General features: G+C 41.6%; 1 protein-coding gene across 1 annotated transcript in view; it reads right to left on the reverse strand.

Annotated features, from left to right (window-relative positions):
• OTC (ornithine transcarbamylase) overlaps positions 1–18219 on the reverse strand; it is a 56323-nt gene that overhangs the window by 8450 nt on the left and 29654 nt on the right. Inside the window, exons 5-8 of the mRNA XM_008153041.3 lie at positions 12269–12422; positions 10041–10163; positions 4888–4941; positions 4659–4808 (exon numbers count right to left, since the gene is read on the reverse strand). Coding sequence (XP_008151263.1) covers positions 4659–4808; positions 4888–4941; positions 10041–10163; positions 12269–12422 — 481 coding nt within the window. The remainder of the gene's footprint in view (positions 1–4658; positions 4809–4887; positions 4942–10040; positions 10164–12268; positions 12423–18219) is intronic.

The following is an 18219-nucleotide window of genomic DNA, read 5'->3' on the forward strand; positions in this document are numbered from 1 at the left end:
GGGGAGTGGTTAGGGGGTTATCAGGCATGCAGGTAGGCAAGTGGTTGGGAGCCAGCAGTCCCAGATTGTGAGAGGGATGTCTGACTGCCAGTTTAGGCCTGATCCCACAAGCCTAAACCGGCAGTCAGACAACCCCCAAGGGGTCCCAGATTGAAGAGGGTGCAGTCTGGGCTGAGGGACACCACCCCCCCCCCAGTGCAAAATTTCTTGCACTGGGCCTCTAGTATTTTCATTAAGAAATATGTATAAAGATGTTCATTGCAGTATTTTTTGTAATTGGGATAATTGAAAATAGTCTAATTTATTAACAGGAAATATTTTAAGTGAATTATAGTCCACTCTTAGTTTGGAATTCTATGCAGCTGTTAAAAAGAATGAAAATATTTAAATGAATAGGTAAAAAAAAATTAAGATTTGTTAAGTGAAAAAAGTAAGTCAGAATAAAATGTGTAATATACCATTTATGATAAACCAATAGTTGTGTACATAGGCATCTATTTATCTACTAGAGGCCCATTACATGAAGAGATTCGTGCAATAGGCCTTCCTTTCCTTGGCTTGCAGCACCAGTTTTCCTCTGGCACCCGGGACCCAGGCCTTCATCTGGCCAGAGTCTGCCATCTTCGTCTTCCTTGCAGACTCTGGAGTCTACAGTCTTGTCTTTGCTGCGGCACTCCGCTCCTGTAGATCCCTTCGCCACCCCTCCCCCATAGCAGGCATCCTGTCCCTCCTGACCACTCCACACCTGGAGCAGCTGGGCAGCCACCATCTTTGGCCTTCTAATTTGCATACTCACTTTGATTGGCTGTGAGTGTAGCAGAGGTACAGTCAATTTACATGTTTGTCTATTATTAGGTAAGATATATATAAACAGGTAATATGCAAATTAGCCAGACGTCATGACCGGCTCAGGAGGAGACTGCATCACATCTGCTCAGGAGGAGTTACATGCACAGATGGGCAGGAGGGGACTGCATGCTGCCCCCAGCCCCAGCAGACACACACCAGGGATGAAGATGTGCTCCGAGCGGCCACAGCATGGCTCGAAGTACACCCCCCGTGGGTGGCGGCAGAGTGAAGCAGCCCTGGTCCCAGATGCCTGGCGGTGGCTGGAGCAAAGCAGCCTGGGTCCCAGGTGCCTAGCAGTAATAGGAGCAAAGCAGCCCAGGTCCTGGGTGCCAGAGGGAAGCCGGTGCCAGTATCCAGGGGAAGGAAGGCCTATTCTTGCATGAATCTTCATGCATTGGGCTTCTAGTATATGTATATATAATTAAATACTGATATGCAAATCAACAAAACGATATAATGACCAGTTACTATGATATGCACTGACAACTAGGGGACAGACACTAAATGCAGGAGCTGCCCCCAGGTGGTCAGTGCACTCCCACAGGTGGAGCACCACTCAGCCAGAAGCCCTGAGCTGGGCTCACGGCTGGCGAGTGCAGCGGCAGTGGTGGGAGCCTCTCCAACCTCTCCAGCAGCACTAAGGATGCCCAACTGATGGCTTAGGAGCAGGCCTAAGCCATCAGACATCCCCTGAGGGCTCCTGGACTGCAAGAGGGCACAAACCAGGCTAAGCCCCCCGCCCAAGTGCACAAATTTCATGCACTGGGCCTCTAGTCCTACCTAATAAAAGTGCAATATGCAAATTAACCATCACTCCGTCACAAAATGGTGGCACCCATAGTCACAAAGATGGCGGCACCCCGCTGAAGTCCCCCAGTCCTGAGGGGGCAGATGCTGAGAGCAGGCAGCATGAGCAGCCTGGCGGAATGCTTGCTTCGTTGCCATGGCAATGAGGCAAGCGTTCCACCCTAGCCACGGAGGGCTCTCAAAGATGGTGGCACCCACAGCCAATAAGGAGGGAATATGCTAATTGACTGCCACACCCTCAAAGATGGCTGTGCCCACAGTCACAAGATGGCGGCCCCAAGTCTCCTTAGCCCCGCCTGAGTGGCAGGCACATGGCAAGGTCGGGCCTGTCCCCAGGAGGGCCCAGCCACTCTGTGCACCTGCCTCCAGAGTCCCCCAGTCCCCTCAGCCCTCAAGCCACCCAGGGCCAGCTCGAGGCGCAGGCAAGCCTCGGATGGTGGCTGCCCAGGTGCCCAGGGTTGGCTCAAGGTGCAGGCAAGCTTGCTTCGTTGCCATGGCAATGAGGCAAGCGTTCCACCCCAGCCATGGAGGGCCCTCAAAGATGGTGGCACCCTTTGCTGCCCAGCCACCCAGGGCTGCCTGAGGCTCAGGTAACCAGGGCTGGCAGTGGCAGTAGCAGAGGTGTGATGGGGCGTTGCCTTCTCCTGATTGCCGGGTCAACTCCTGCCCCTGAGGGCTCCCGGACTTTGAGGGGGGCAAGCCAGACTGAGGGACCCCCCTCCAGTGCATGAATTTTCATGCACTGGGCCTCTAGTGTATATATAAAACCCTAATATGCAAATAGACTGAACGGCAGAACAACCGAACAACAGAACAACCAGTTGCTATGCTGTGCGCTGACCACCAGGGGGCATGTGTGGAACATGGCAGGTGTCAGCAGCAGGCGCAGAGTGCAGAACATGGTGGGCATCAGCCGTGGTGGGATGGTGGAGCAGGTGAGCAGGGGCACCAGACCAAGGCAGGGCACCAGTTGCTGTCATCGGGACAAGCCTTGGTGGTTACTGAAAATTCTTTTCTCCTGCACGCTGCAGTCCCGCCTGGTGCTCACACCTGCTGCTGGCACCGGAGCCACCACTCACACCTGCATCCAGCGCTGGAGCTGCCACTCACACCCACTGCCAGCGCTCGGTGCCAGCTCTGATTCCTAGGTACCATCACCAGGTGTGAGTGGCAGCTGTTGGCCTGATCACCCCTCAGGGCTTCTCCACCACCCCCTGCTCCTGAGGGGCAATCGGGGCAGCCCAATCACTTCACACCATCAGCAGGTGTAAGCGGGGCCAGTGCCATCAGCCCATGGGAGCTGCCAGATGGCAGGAGTGGGGCTGCCAGCAGAAAGGGGGCTGGGGACCACAGCAGGAGGGCCAGGCAGGGGTGCAGAGGATGAGCTGAGACCCGCCCCTGTGCCCATCGCAGCCTCGTGGCCCACACTTCTTTTCAAGGTGCACGAATTCGTGCACTGGGCCCCTAGTATGTATGTGTATGTGTGTGTGTATATATATATATATATATATATATATATATATATATATATATATATATATATATAAAAGCCTAAGCGACCAGCCAACCAGCCAGTAGCTATGATGTGCACTGACCACCAGGGGGCAGATGCTCAACGCAGGAGCAGAAAACACAGGCATCATGGAAACATGGAATAGACTGATGAATCCCAGAGGAAAGTGGGGAGGGGGAGAGTGGAAAGAGATTAACCAAAGATCTTATATGCATACTAGAGGCCCGGTGCACAGTTTCGTGCACCAGTGGGGTCCCTTAGCCTGGCCTGCGGGGATTGGGCCAAAACCAGCAGTTCGACATCCCCTGAGGGGTCCCAGATTGAGAGAGGGCGAAGGCCAGGCCGAGGGACCCCACTTGTGCATGAATCTGTGCACCGGGCCTCTAGTATACAGAAAAGTTCTGCAAAGTGACACATCAAATTGATAAACACTGGTTACCTGTGGGAATAGTTACTGTTAAGGGGATGGGGGAATGAGATTTTTTACTTTTTATTTTTCAAACTTCATTCTAGTGACATATATAAATAAGGAGCTTATGTTTATATATTACTTTATCAATAAATATCTATTATAATGGCTTAATCTGTTTCTGCACTAGAACAGATTAGTTGCTCTGTTGACAAAATCCCAATGTCCACCTGACTTTTAGGTGTTTCCTCCAGAACAGTTGTTCTCAAAGTGTGACCCTAGAGCAGCATCACTGCATCACCTGGAAACCTGGTAGAAATGTAATTTATTGGGTCCCACCCCTGACCTACTGATTCAGCAACCCTATGGGAGCGGGGTCCTGCCAGCTGTGTATTAACACCTTCTCATGTAATGCCTTTCATGAATATCTGAAGGGATTCCCCTGAGAATGCCCTGCAGGCAGTTAGCAAAACTCAACTGGACTTGAGTCCTTAGAAAACATAGTTAAGGACTAGCCTGAAGAACATAATTATGGGGCTTTTCTTAGAGAAGAAAACAGAAGAAACTGCATTCAACAGAAGTAACCTTATGTCTCTAAACACATAAAGTGTAAAGCATTCAGATGCTTCCATTGCTGTGAGAGGGAAAATTTAGCTTCTTTCTTCTGCCTGGCTTTCAAATTCCTTCAATCAGGATAAAAGTGTCTTTCTAAAGGACATAGCTAATCTTTGGGAGAAGAGAAATCTCTAGGGCTGTGGTCGGCAAACTGCAGCTCATGAGCCACATGCGGCTCTTTGGCCCCTTGAGTGTGGCTCTTCCACAAAATACCATGGCCCGGGCGAGTCTATTTTGAAGAAGTGGCGTTAGAAGAAGTTTAAGTTTAAAAAATTTGGCTCTCAAAAGAAATTTCAATCGTTGTACTGTTGATATTTGGCTCTGTTGACTAATGAGTTTGCCGACCACTGCTCTAGGGGATACAATCAGTGAGTCCTTCATAGGGAATGTCTGCTCTCCCCAAAGTGAATGAGTGATTAGATTGTTCTGGCCTTTATGAATGGAATTAATGGCATCAATTTTTACCTTCATTGTAACCTGGTAACCTTTGAAAGCCTGGAGCCGCTTTTTCTTCTCCTCTTCTTGTCCCATACTGATCCAAGTATCTGTAATTAATACATTTCCTCCACGAGCTGCTTCCAATGGATCATTCGTCAGCGACAGCTTGGTACTGTTCTAGAATACACAAGCATGTTAATTTAAAACTTCATGGGACAAAGAAAGGCAATAATAACTTTATCTATAAGAAACATACCTCCTTGGCATACTGCTCTGCCAACTTGATTATACTAGGATCTGGCTCATAACCCTGCAAGGGGAAGAATTTAACTGTTATTTAGGTAATTCTATTATATATACTTTATTACATATGCATTATATTCCTTTCAACAATAGTCCCACTCTCTTTCCCTTCTTTTTGCTTTAAGTTGTAGCGCAATCATGTTCAGTAGTATGTAATATTTACATCTTGATCAAATCGTAATAGTGTTTTTTGAAATTTAAACAGATAACCAGTTCTCTCATTTTTCTTTTATTGTCTTGACCTCTTTAGTTATAAAGACAGAGTGGGGTTGGGATTCTTTTTAGCTCTTGGTAGCACTCCTTCTTGTTCCTCTAATAGCTTATAAGGATCGTATACATAATTCCACAACCTTATGCATTTTTGTCTCAGAGTATTTCCATGAGTTGTTTTTTTTTTAATATATTTTTATTGATTTTAGAGAGGAAGGGAGAGGGAGAAAGAGAAACATCAATGATGAGAGAGAATCATTGATTGACTGCTTCCTGCACAACCCCCACTGGGGATTGAACCTGCAACCCAGGCATGTGCCCTTGGCTGGAATCGAACCTGGGACCTTTCAGTCCCCAGGCTGATGCTCTATCCACTGAGCAACACCAGCCAGGGCCATGAGTTGTTTGGTGTGTTTTTTTAGTGCTCTTTTATCTGAAATGCTTTTCCACACTCCCCCCCCATGTGGATAACAGTTTCACATATTTCCTCAAATATTTTCTCATAAAAACCTTCCCTGATCACCCCAGCTAAATACTAACACCTTACATGCAGACCTTATTCTTTTGCACTGACCAACAAGTGTTGTGAGTGTCAGGCACATGCTCTGAAATGGCACTTACACAGTAAGAACACTGTTTTCACTAAAATATATTTGCTTGGGATGGTTTGCTGATAGAAGGATCAGAACTTGAGGGAGGCAAGCAAGGTGCCTAAGACATAAAATATAAGGAGGTGCTCACTGTCAGAGTCGTGCAAGCACAAAATTTGCACTATAAGATGCCTAGCTTGCACACCCTAGTCTCAACTGTAGGTGAGAGGATATTATTAGAGCAGCTAAAGAATCTCATGCTATTCCAGAACCCATAGGTAGCCCTTCTGCCTCTAATCCTTTCCTTCCAATCTGTTCTGTACATAAAGCAATAATTGTTTTCTCTGAAACTTCCAATGTTAACTTTGTTTCTTAAGTCAAAGCTGATTAAGAGTATCAAGGCTCCCCACTAACATCCCCTGCTTCCGTCTGTTTTAAATCTTCTCAACATCTTTCGGCAGGAAAGCCAGTCTTATTGGCATCCCTGAACATGTCTTGCTCTTTTCTGCCATCACAGACTTTTACCTTTTGTCCCCTCCTGGGCATCTTCAAAGGAACATATCAGCTCCTCCTTTGTCCAAAGTCTCATACACCTTCATCTCTACACCCTCCATGTGAAATTCTTATCAGTCCAAAAATCATTCTCATCTTCCTTCATGCTTCTCATTTTCCTGAATTCTTAGCATTGATTATGAGTTGGATTTTATAAATTCTCAGTATGACATTGTGGTGGAAACTGTGATGTGCCATCCAGATTCCCCTTTGTGAATAAAAGATTTACTCCTCAGCTGCTAGGCGTGCTGTTGAAACATGACTTTCAGCTGTCAGCCTTCTTTGGGCACTGCCTCAGTTGCAGAGAGCTGATGCAACCAAGGTCACATACCTTTCCAGGGTGAGTGACATTCCATGACTGGTTGACAGGAGGATATGAAAACCTCACTCCCTCCTCCCAACTCAGGAGAGCTCTGAACGGCCATCTTAGTTCTAGGACTCTCCATAAGGTCAACAGAGGCTATTGTTGGGCCTACATCACAGCTTGGTTTCTCCTTGTGCTCACTCCTGCTTCCTTTTCCTCCCTCCCACAGGTATTGATCTCAAGGGCATGCCCTAATAAATATCCTGCACAATAAACTGTGTCTCAGAGTCTGCTTCCCAGGAATCTCAATCCATGACAGGTATGTTCAAGTTTATTCATTTTGAATTGTGTTGATTTGCATGTGATTGTCTACCATAATTCTTTCATTATAAAAATCCTTGAAGAAAGAAACTATTCAGATATTGATGATGATGGCTACAAAATTTTAGCAGCTTTACTACCATTCAAATAGCCATAAATTTTGGAGCTTTGTTTATTGGGATTTGGGGAAGGTAATTATAAAGATTTGCTAATTTAGTAACTAATGTTGTGATCATACTAGTAAACATGATAGAGACTTGGCTATTACTTCCTGTGACTCCTGTCCTGAAAATTTAGCCTTCCCTTTGAAGAGCAGATTTCTATATTCCTTAAGTATAATCATTCTTAGAGAAGGAATCAATAAATACTTAGAGAACCAACAGAGAGGTTTGGAAATTAGAAAAAATCACCCAACCTTGCATGCACTGGATCATGACTGAGAATACAAAGTGGAATTCTTTACTCACAGCTCAGCTTTCAAGAGTAAATCACTCATTGGCTTTTACATAAATCTTAAAACCAGAGGAAGTAGGTGATTAACAAACTCAGTGTGGTCTAAATATTCACTTAGAACGATGTTAAAATCATTACCATCAATAGTTTATGGAGCAATTTTACAATCAAGGATAAAATTATGTTTTCTTGAACATGTAAATTATCCTTGGTTGAAGAATGGGAAATAGATTAATTATGGCTTAGAAACTTTTTAATGCTTCTTAAATTTACAATAAATATCCTAGCTCTATCTTTAAAGGAAATAGGTCTACTTATAAATTGCTGGAACAACTTATACACTATCAGACTTTGCAAAAGACATCTTAAAACTCATTCCCACCAAGAATTAGGCAAGTTTTAGTACTCTTTATCATGTAAATGAGTTTCTGCATAGGAACAATACTGAAATTGCTCTGTAATATTGGAATTTTTTTCTTTGATGAGATGAAAACATCTTGAACATGCACTAAAGTGTTTAAATCATATTTCTCCAACAAAATAAATCCTTTCCAAAAACACCTTATAACAAGGAACAATTATTGTTATTGTATGTTTTATCTGTAAAAACTAAATGCTGTAATAGTTATTAATACAAACTAGATCTGTAGAGAGGGTAATGCTGAACAAAAGAGAATTATCTGTTGTGAGAGTTATCTCTCTGAGTGCCCAAAGTTTACTGTAATAGGGTGGCTTCCAATATATGCTATTGCCTAGGCCTGCTTTTCTTCTATGGCAAGTAGGTGGAATAGTGTCCTCCAAAAAATTCATTCCCACCCAGATTCTAAGAATATGACCTTATTCAGAAGTAGGGTCTTTTCAGGTGTTATTAGTTAAGATGAGGTCATACTAGATCAGGGTGGGCATAAATTTAATATGACTGCTATCTTCATAAAGAGGTACATTTGTAAACAAATAAAAAGCAAGGAATACCTGGGGCAGTGATGGGCAACCTTTTGAGCTTGGTGTGTCAGACTTCGCCAAAAAACTGAGCATAACTCGGGTAGTGTGTCAATTTGAGGAAAAAACATTATTTCGCAAGTGTTTCATCCTCAGGAGCAGCAAATGTTTCATCCTCGGCATGCGGCCGCCTCAGCTGCCGCGTGTCATAGGTTTGCCATCACTGACCTAGGGCCACCAGAAGTGGGAAGAGACAAGGAAGGATCCTTTCTTAGAGGCTTCAAAGGGAGTGTAGCCCTACCAAATACCTTGATTTTAGACTTCTAGTCTCTAGAATGGATAAGGAAACAATAAATTTCTGTTCTTTTAAGCCACCCAAGTTGTGGTAATTTGTTAACAACTGCAAATTAAGGCAGTAGGGTGTGTTGACTCAAACTGGTCCAGCAAGAGCACCTGTGGGATCAAGCTGAAGTTCTCTTCTGTGAGGCAGTGCCTGACATGGCACTAGGGTTACCAAATTATCCTAGTTTGCCTGGTATTCTCCCAGTTTTTAGCACTGATAGTCCCATGTCCCCAGAAATCCCTACACCTGGGCAAACCAGGATGGTTGATCACTGTAAATAGCATTCTTGCTTAGATTCTTCCCTTTCTCTATTCTGCTCCCCCTGTCCTCCTACAGGTTTTTCTTTAAGGAGTAAATCCTTAATAAATCACTTCATCTCATCATTTATGAATTTCACCACCTCATATCATCACAAGAAGAAGGGGAGGACAGTACAATAAGATATTTAGAGTGAGAGAAAGATACCACATTCACATAACTTTTATTACATTATGTTGTTATAATTGTTCTATTCTATTATTAGTTACTAGAGGCCCAATGCACAAAGATTCATGCAAGAATGGGCCTTCCTTCCCCTGGCTGCTGGCACCGCCTTCACTCAGGCCAGAGCTGCCTTTTCACTCTGGCCCAGAGTCGCCTTTCCGCCTTCCCATGCTGCCCAGAGGCCCAGAGTGGCTGAGATGGTGTGGAATGCCTCCTTCCCACCCCACCCCTGGCCGCTCATCACCTGGGTATGCAAACTGCCATCTTTGTTGGGTTAATTTGCATATTCACTCCTGATTGGCTGGTGGGCATCATGAAGGTATGGTCAATTTGCATCTTATTCTTTAATTAGTGTAGATTGTTTTTAATCTCTGACTGAGACTAATTTATAAATTAAACTTTATCATAGATATGTATGTATGTATAGGAAAAAAATAGTGTTTAAAGAATTCAGTTCTTTCTGTGGTGCCAAGCATCCACTGAGAATCTTGGAACATATCTCCCACAGATAAGGGGGAATTACTGTATTAGAAAAATGATAGCATTCTAGCCATGCCTTGTGAATTCTACACTGTCTGAATTGTATTGCTTTCTTCATCCTTTGTGGTAGCAATGCACAAGGATACCAGTCATCAGAATGGCTGGTTTCAGGGCATTTGAGTAGATAATTCAGACATGCTTTTACAGAGTCATAGGATGAAAGGCATCAGCCAAGACTGTTTCTCATTGTAGAGATGGGAAATTGGGCACCCAAGAAGCCAAATAGCTATAACAGGTGGGCTAGTAACATAACCTAAATTTTATGGCCTCACCTGTGCTCTTGAATGGAAGAGAGGTTTGTTTTCCCTGGGTAATTGCATCTAGGGATGATTTAAGGTGGGGGGTAGTTTCAAGGCAGAAAGTTTCCCTACCTTTGGAGTAGCTGCCTGAATGTGCATTCCGAATTTGGCTGCACTCATCATTATGGAGTGCAGGATGTTGTTCCCATCCCCAATCCAGCTGAGGGTAAGGCCTTTCAGAGAGCCATAGTGTTCCTAAAAGGCAAGGGATGGAGAAGATTATACCTGGGAAGAAATTAACTTATATGAAACAATTATTATGGTTAAAATAAAAATAAAACATTCTTCACCCCAATTTTAATGCTTTGTTGGAATGATTAAACTATTTTTGCATTATACCAAGCAATTAAATAATATGAATGTGTAATCACCAAAAAATAGCAAAATGTCCTAATATCTTAAATCAAGACATCATATGAACTCAATGAATACTCATATTTTCAAACTTTTCAAATCTGAATCTTTGATGCATTCATTCATTCATTCATTCATTCAACAAATTAAGCATCATCCATGTCTACTTTCCTTGGCCCTATAGATATAACAATGAATAAAGGAGAAAAAAAATCACTGCCTTATGGAGCTTACATTTGCTGGTATAAGAAAGGGGAAATACAATGTATCTAGAAGAGTGTAACATGGTAGTTGAGTATGTTTTCATGTATGTAAAGTTGTAAAACATGCTCATTATTAATCTTAACTGTTTACACATATGGACATGTGTAGCTAAAGTATAAACACATGCCTTGAAATAATAAATATAGACATCAGGATAATAATTTCCTTGTATGGTGGGAGGAAATGAGATAGGAAGAGTTAAACAGTCATCTGATTTAGATTCCATCTATACTAATAAAAGCCTAGGTGGCCCTTGCACCCTCACACGACGCACTCGTGTCATCACAAGATGGCCACCCCCATGTTGTCACAAGATGGTTACCACAATATGGCCGCCCCCAGATGGCTGCCACAAGATGGCTGGCAGGGGAGGGCAGTTGGGGGCAACCGGGCCAGCAGGGGAGTGGTTAGGCATTGATCAGGCTGGCAGGGGAGCGGTTAGGGGCCACTCAGTCTGGCAGGCAGAAGCGGTTAGGTGCAATCAGGCAGGCAGGCAAGTGGTTAGGAGCCAGCAGTATTGGATTGTGAGAGGGATGTCTGACTGCCAGTTTAGGCCCAATCCCTGTGGGCCTAAACCAGCAGTCGGTCATCCCTGAGGGGTCCCGGATTGGAGAGGGTGCAGGCTGGGCTGAGGGACACCCCCTCCAGTGCATGAATTTCATGCACCAGGCCTCTAGTGCTCTTAATAAGCTGCTATTTACTCATTCAGCTCTCACTTTGAGGATCTCCTATATGAAGGTATTGCACCAGGTCATGCAGGGGACAATATGATGAATAGGACATCTCACTGTCTCTCAATGAATTTTTAATCTAGTAATGATAAAGCCCCAGGGTGAAGCATCCAATTTTCTGGCATATATGTAAATCCACATTCACAAATAGCCATTTGGTATCTAACATCGTTATATCATCCTTTCTGCATGAATCTTATCCACATCACCAATGAGTTTCATTTTTAGTTTATTTTCACATTTATATGTGCATAGCTTATTCAAATGAGGAGGAATATGGACCTATCCAGTTTTCCCTGTTTCCCCAGAATAATCCATAGACATAGAAACCATGATTTTTAGGATTCCCAGTTGCAAAGCAATGTAGAATGGCTGTGGCAAAACAAATGGGATAAATCTTTTAAAGTTATTCAAGTTCCTAAATTGGGGGTACGTGGCTAAATTTGAGCCTCAATTCTATGTATTCTGCATGTCCTTAACTCCAATCTTAACCAGTTTATTAAAATGATAGAAATAGCCTTCTTCTCAGAAAGTGATTTCATAATTGTCTATTTTGAATATTGAAAGCACACTCCATCAGTTTTCACTCCCAAGCCACATAGGCTCATGTATGGAGGATTACATAAAGCTTTTCTGTTCTGTATGTTCCATCATTCACTATTCATCCATTGTGTTAGATATGGCACCAAAAAGCAAAAGGATTGAAAGAACACGGGATAAGAGAAGGGCTAAAATAAGTTGGGATTCAGGTTGAGAACAAAAGGCTCTTATAATATGTTTTTAACAATGCCCTATTCCTTGAATATATAGTATACAAACATGCTATAATTCATTACCAAGATTATATTTGAAAACAAAACACCAATACCATGATAGAAATGTTTCTACTTAGAGCTAGTCAAGAATAATTTATTGATATTGCTCTTGTATAAGGCAAGGAAGTAAGCCAACCTGGAGCGTGAGGTAGTCAGCCAGGATCTGGATAGGATGGTACAAATCTGACAGCCCATTGACAATGGGGATGGATGCTTCTTTAGCCAGGATGTCCAGATCTGATTGTTTATACACTCGAGCCAACACTGCATCTGTCATGCTAGATAAGACACTGCAGCAAACCAAGAAAAGATCATCTAAATTAATTATGCTTAATAGTTCCTTTATTAATACAGAATCTTAAACAGTAATAATAAATGCTAATAAATTAGAAGTTTTAACTAAGTTACAACTAGCCATCACCACAACAGATTTAAAAGATAATATTAAATGTGTAGTCATTACAGAAGCCAGATATTGTTCCACTGATATCTTAAATAGTGATCACTAATTTTACTACTTTTTAGAGATAAGGAATCAATTGTGGGACTTGCAGTCATAATGATGAATTATCTATACTAATAAAAGGGTAATATGCTAATTAGACTGGGAGACCTTCCAGGAGACCTTCCGGACATCCTTCCGGACAAAGCCATGGTGGCAGGGCCAAGGCAGTGGCAGTTAGGGGTGATAAGGCCAGGAGGGGAGGGCAGTTGGGGGTGATCAGGGTGTCAGGGGGGCAGTTGGAGCAAGCAGGCTGGCAGTGGAGGGCAGTTGGTGGTGAGCAGGTTGGCGGAGGGCAGTTGGGGGCGATCAGGCTGGCAGGCAGCGTGGTTAGGGGCGATCAGGCAGGCAGGCAGGCAGGTGAGCAGTTAGGAGCCAGCAGTCCCAGATTGTGAGAGGGATGTCCAACTGCAGGGATCAGGCCTAAACTGGCAGTCGGACATTCCCCAAAGGGTCCCACATTGGAGAGAGTGCAGGCCGGGCTGAGGGACAACCCCCCCCCATGCACGAATTTTGTGCACTGGGCCACTAGTCTATATATATAAAAGCATAATATGCAAATAGACCAGACAGTGGAATGACCAGTTTCTAGGACACACACTGACCACCACGGGGCAGATGCTCAATGCAGGAGCTGCCCCCAGCCTGCAGGCCCCGATCACCTGATGGGGAATGGGGAACTGGGGGTGAGTGGCAACAGACACTGGCAGCACCAGGCCAAGGTGGGTGCGAGCAAGTGGGGCCTTGATCGCCCCACCGGTCGCCCCACACACACAGGGCAACTGGCGTTGGTGGTGGGGGGCAGAGCCAGCTGCCAGCAGCTGGGGAAGATTGGCCGTGATCACAGGCCAGGCCTAGGGACCCTACCTGTTCATGAATTTCATGCACCAGGCCTCTAGTAATTAATAAGTAGCAGTTGGCAAAGTTAACATAGAAAATACCCAAAAGAAGTTATACAAAGAAATATTAATGACCTGTCATGAAGCTAAGTTTCTTTTGCACTATCCCACAGACAAATATACATTTTCACTATCAAATTGAAAGTACCAGTGTGGTAGCCATGGAGGTGCACACACAGATTGCCTTACAAGAGAGAACCTTCTAGGAGGAGTGACATTAGCTAACAGACCCTAGATGCTGTAACTTCAGAATGCACTGCAGCATTCCTGCCGAGGCCCCACTTTCCCCAGGCTATTCCCACCCACTATCTAAATGCTCTGAACTATCTAAGCACCAACCCCTCACCCACCCACCAAAAATCAAGTGATGGCAACCCAGAAAGACAGAAGACTTTGTCCATGATGTCATTGGCAGGGAGTGTTTTCCAGTTCAATTGAAGGAAAAAGGGCATCTCAAATCCTAAAAAAATGAATAATCTACTCCCTTACATAAGGCGCCCTCCTTAGAATAATCAGCAACTCTGACCTATTGGACACCCCAATGGTTCACAAACTACTAGGCTCCTGAAATAGGATAGAGTCTGTGTCTTTTTACTTTTACCTAGTTTCCCAAGTAACTCAGATAACCTTCCAAAGTTAGAGAACCACTGTCCTAAGGTATAGGGTAATATGTTAAAAGAATTTTAAATTTTTACTTCTTTCTTCAAGTTCTTAATAAAAATTCCCTTCTCAGTTCAGATACTGATGCTTCATACTATAGAATGCATGTTTTTAACTTTATTATAGGAAAGTAATGTGGATAGAAGTAGATAGCTGAAAAACAGGAGATGCTAGGGGACCAACTGGAGAAATCAATGCTCTATATACATGAGATTGTCCCGAACATCCTAGAACAGAGATCCTCATATTGGGTGCATATTGGTATCATCAACAGAGCTGTAAAAAAAAATCCTGATGCCATATTCTGCCTTTTGGAGGGTTAAATCAGAAGCTATGGTGAAGGATTCACATCAATATTTTTAAAGCTCCCCAAGTTATTCCAATGTAAAGACAAAGCTGAGAATCATTGTCCTAGAAATACAGAGACAGGGGGAGGGTGGAAAGGGGTTACTCTAATGCTGAATGGAACAATGGGTCAATGTAGAGGAAGAAATTCTTAGTAACTGAAATTACATACTATAAGAAAAGTAAGGCATAACAATATGATGTGTTTTACTGAAAAGTATGAGATCTTATACACTTGTAAAAGAAGTATTGTATTTTCCTTTCATCAATACAAGTATTGTATTTTCCTTTCATTTTTCCTACCAACAAAAATCCCATTGAAGCCACAATACCTATAATCTTTTACCCCAACACTTGTAAGCATCTCCTAGTGCCCAGATTTTGATCTTAATACTGTTCTATAAGAAAAACCAACAACCCAGAAACCATTAGAAGATATTCAATTCCAAGTCCTTGGGCAGGATAAAATTAGTATAGGTCTGTAACACCCTGTTGCTGCCAGAAGCAAAAGTAATTTTTAAAATGGCAGGGGCAATTCTAAAAGGTAAAAAGAATCAACTTAAATGGAATCCCATTATCAAGTTGTGATCATTAAATGAAATAAGGTTTGGCTGTAAAAGGCCATGTTATTCATAAGAAAATAGTAACTATAAATTTACAAAAATATAATTCTAATATCAAAGAAGGAAGACTATTACCATGCACATTTAGATTTATTTTCTTAATGTACGAAAGTATTTATATATAACTATCCTATATAGTAAAAACCTAATATGCTAAGTGTCCGGTCGTTCAGTCGTCCATTCAACCAATCAAAGTGTAATATGCTAATGATATGCTAAGGATGCTCAACCGCTTGCTATGACATTCACTGACTACCAGGGGGCAGACAGTCGACTGGGAGGTTAGCTTGCTGTTGGGGTCTGGCCAATCAGGACTGAGCGAGGAGTGGGCCTAAGCCGTCAGTCAGACATCCCCTGAGGGCTCCCGAACTGCGAGAGGATGTAGGCTGGGCTGAGAGACACCCCCCCTCTGAATGCATGAATTTCATGCACTGGGCCTCTAGTATAAATATAGATATTTTGGGAGTTTTTGTTAAATATATTTCTGTTCATCAATTATGAATGTATACCATTTTTAATCTGTGTAAACCACAAAGAATTAATATAACTTATAAGTCAAAGAGTCCTAGAAATAGTAGAAACTACCATAGGTCGATAGTCCCCACCAACATTTGTGGTCTTATATAAAGTGAAGTACAAGAGGAGTCCAGCAGTTAACTAGTACCAGTTGCCATATATAATTTACAATCACAAAGATAATATAGCCATTCATTCCAAAATTATAACTTAGTTAACTGTCCTGAAGAAGAAATCTAAATTTTCAAACTCACTTTGCTATGTCTTTGGGCATCAAACCTCTTGATAACACAACTCAGTATAACACAATATCAATAAATATTTAAATATTTAAATATTTAAATTAGTCCAGGTTAATATATCATGAAAATATTACAATGTATCATGTACTGCCACAGATTAAAACAAAAACAAATGAAATACCTCGTCTTTTCATTTCTTTTGAAAACTCAGAATTTATATGAAAAACAGGAATAAGGACCCTGTGGTAGACAAATAAATCCCCTCCCCAAAGATGTACATGTCCTAATCCCTAGAACCTATGAATATGTTACCTTACATGGCAAAAGGAATTTTACAGATGTGATTAAATTAAGGGTCTTGAGATAGAGAGATTATCCTGGGGTGGGCCCAATATAATTACAAGGGTCCTTAAAAGAGAAAGGTAAAAAATGAGAGCAGATGCTAGCTAGGAACATAGCCCTATGGGTTCATTTTAGACCTTTGTCCTCCAGAAGTTTGTAAGATAATATACTTATGTTGTTTTAAGTCACTAATTTTCTGGTAATTTGTTAAAGCAGCAATCACAAATCAATATAGAGCCCATGATAAAAAGTGAAAACTATGTGATAAAAATATATTCAGCTTAGTGGCCAGCAGCTTGAGTTTAATTCATCTTGAACTTAGGAACCAATTCCCAAAACCCAATCAAAATTTAAGTGGTCAGCAATGCATTTAACTTGCATTCCTTGTCTACAGAGATTATTTTTTCTTTCAGTCTGGTAAAATTACATATATAAACCCTGGAAATGTATAAAAATAGTCTCTTGTGGAATTCCAAAAAACCCATCAGTGTATAGAAATTTAAATTCCAGAACCATGCAAGGATAAGAATAAAAGTAGGGATGAGAGTGTTAAACAATATTAAATCTATATTAAGTGTTGTGCCCAGTTTTGTTTAAAATTAATCAGCTCTGTAATCAACGTGATATTTTGTGGGTATCTTTTCCTTTTTTAAATGTTTAGAGCATTCAAGGAAATCTGAAATACTAGGCTTGTGATTGAGTTAAATGTTAAGCATTTGATTAAATTTGCAAACAGTGTTTAAATGGCTAAGGAGACTTGTTTTGCTCATTTAATATGTATTTTATTTATTGGCTGGATAAGTAGTATGGGAATGTTTAAAGAAGTCATTCTGAAACTTTAACATACATCAGAATCACCAGGAGGGCTAATTAGAATATAGCCAGTTGTATTTCTGATTCAATACGTGTGGTTTGGGGCCCAAAAGAATTTGCATTTCTAACAGCTGCTACTTATGCTGCTGGTTTGGGAGGCACACTTTAAAAAAAACAGGAATATTTGCTATTTTATGTTTAGAGATAGATTATGTTAAGGAATGCTAAATGTTTGATAAATTCATAAGATTGACAGATTGGACTGTAAATAAAAAATACACAGTAGGGACCACAACTAAACTTGATAGAAAATACCACTGAAGGTGAAGGTGTAGAGGTATCAGTGATGTGGTTGTTTTCACATTGGAATCACTCAGGAAAACAGAGATATTAAAAACCTTTAAATAGATCATTAGTTCATATTTTGTCAATGATGTTGATTTCTACTTTATGTTTAAAGTTGATATAGATCATGGAGAAATCACCATTCTTATTTTTCTTCTTCCAGGCTACTAAACATCTTTAAATAGAAAAAGCCTTTTCACTGGAAAAAATGACAAACCTGTAAATAGAGCTGGACTTATAGGCACATTAACTGTAATTTGGGCTTTCTATACCTCTACATCAATTTAAAACCCCTCTTTAAACATTTTAAGAGCTGTGTTATATGTGCTACAAATGAAAGGTTGACAAGTTAAAAATACTCTCCAGCTCTGTAATGACTTCATTTGGTTTCTTTTGTTCCCATTGAATATGTAGAATTCTGTTTGCCTTGCAGTGAATTCTTGAAACTTTACAGGCAATCTTAGGTAGCTGTCCACAATGGTAGCAAAACAGCTTTTGCAAAATCCAAATTATCAAATTTGAAGTTTCTCATATATATTAGTTTCCTTTGGATGTTTAAAAGCCAATATTAGGATTAAAAAATAATTGACAGGTTAATAATTTATTCAACTAATTTTTTCTAAGCAGCAGCAAAAGAGATGATAGGGGGAATAGAACACATTTTAAACATTTAGACTTTAAATGGAAAGATGGCTCAAGAGATAAATGTTAACATTAATTATTTCTAGATGATGGCAGTATTGGTGGTTCTATCTATATTTTGAAAATACCTTTTAGTAGTTTCTACCAAAAAAATATTA

Source organism: Eptesicus fuscus, chromosome 1 (assembly GCF_027574615.1).
Source record: "Eptesicus fuscus isolate TK198812 chromosome 1, DD_ASM_mEF_20220401, whole genome shotgun sequence".
Taxonomy (NCBI): domain Eukaryota; kingdom Metazoa; phylum Chordata; class Mammalia; order Chiroptera; family Vespertilionidae; genus Eptesicus; species Eptesicus fuscus.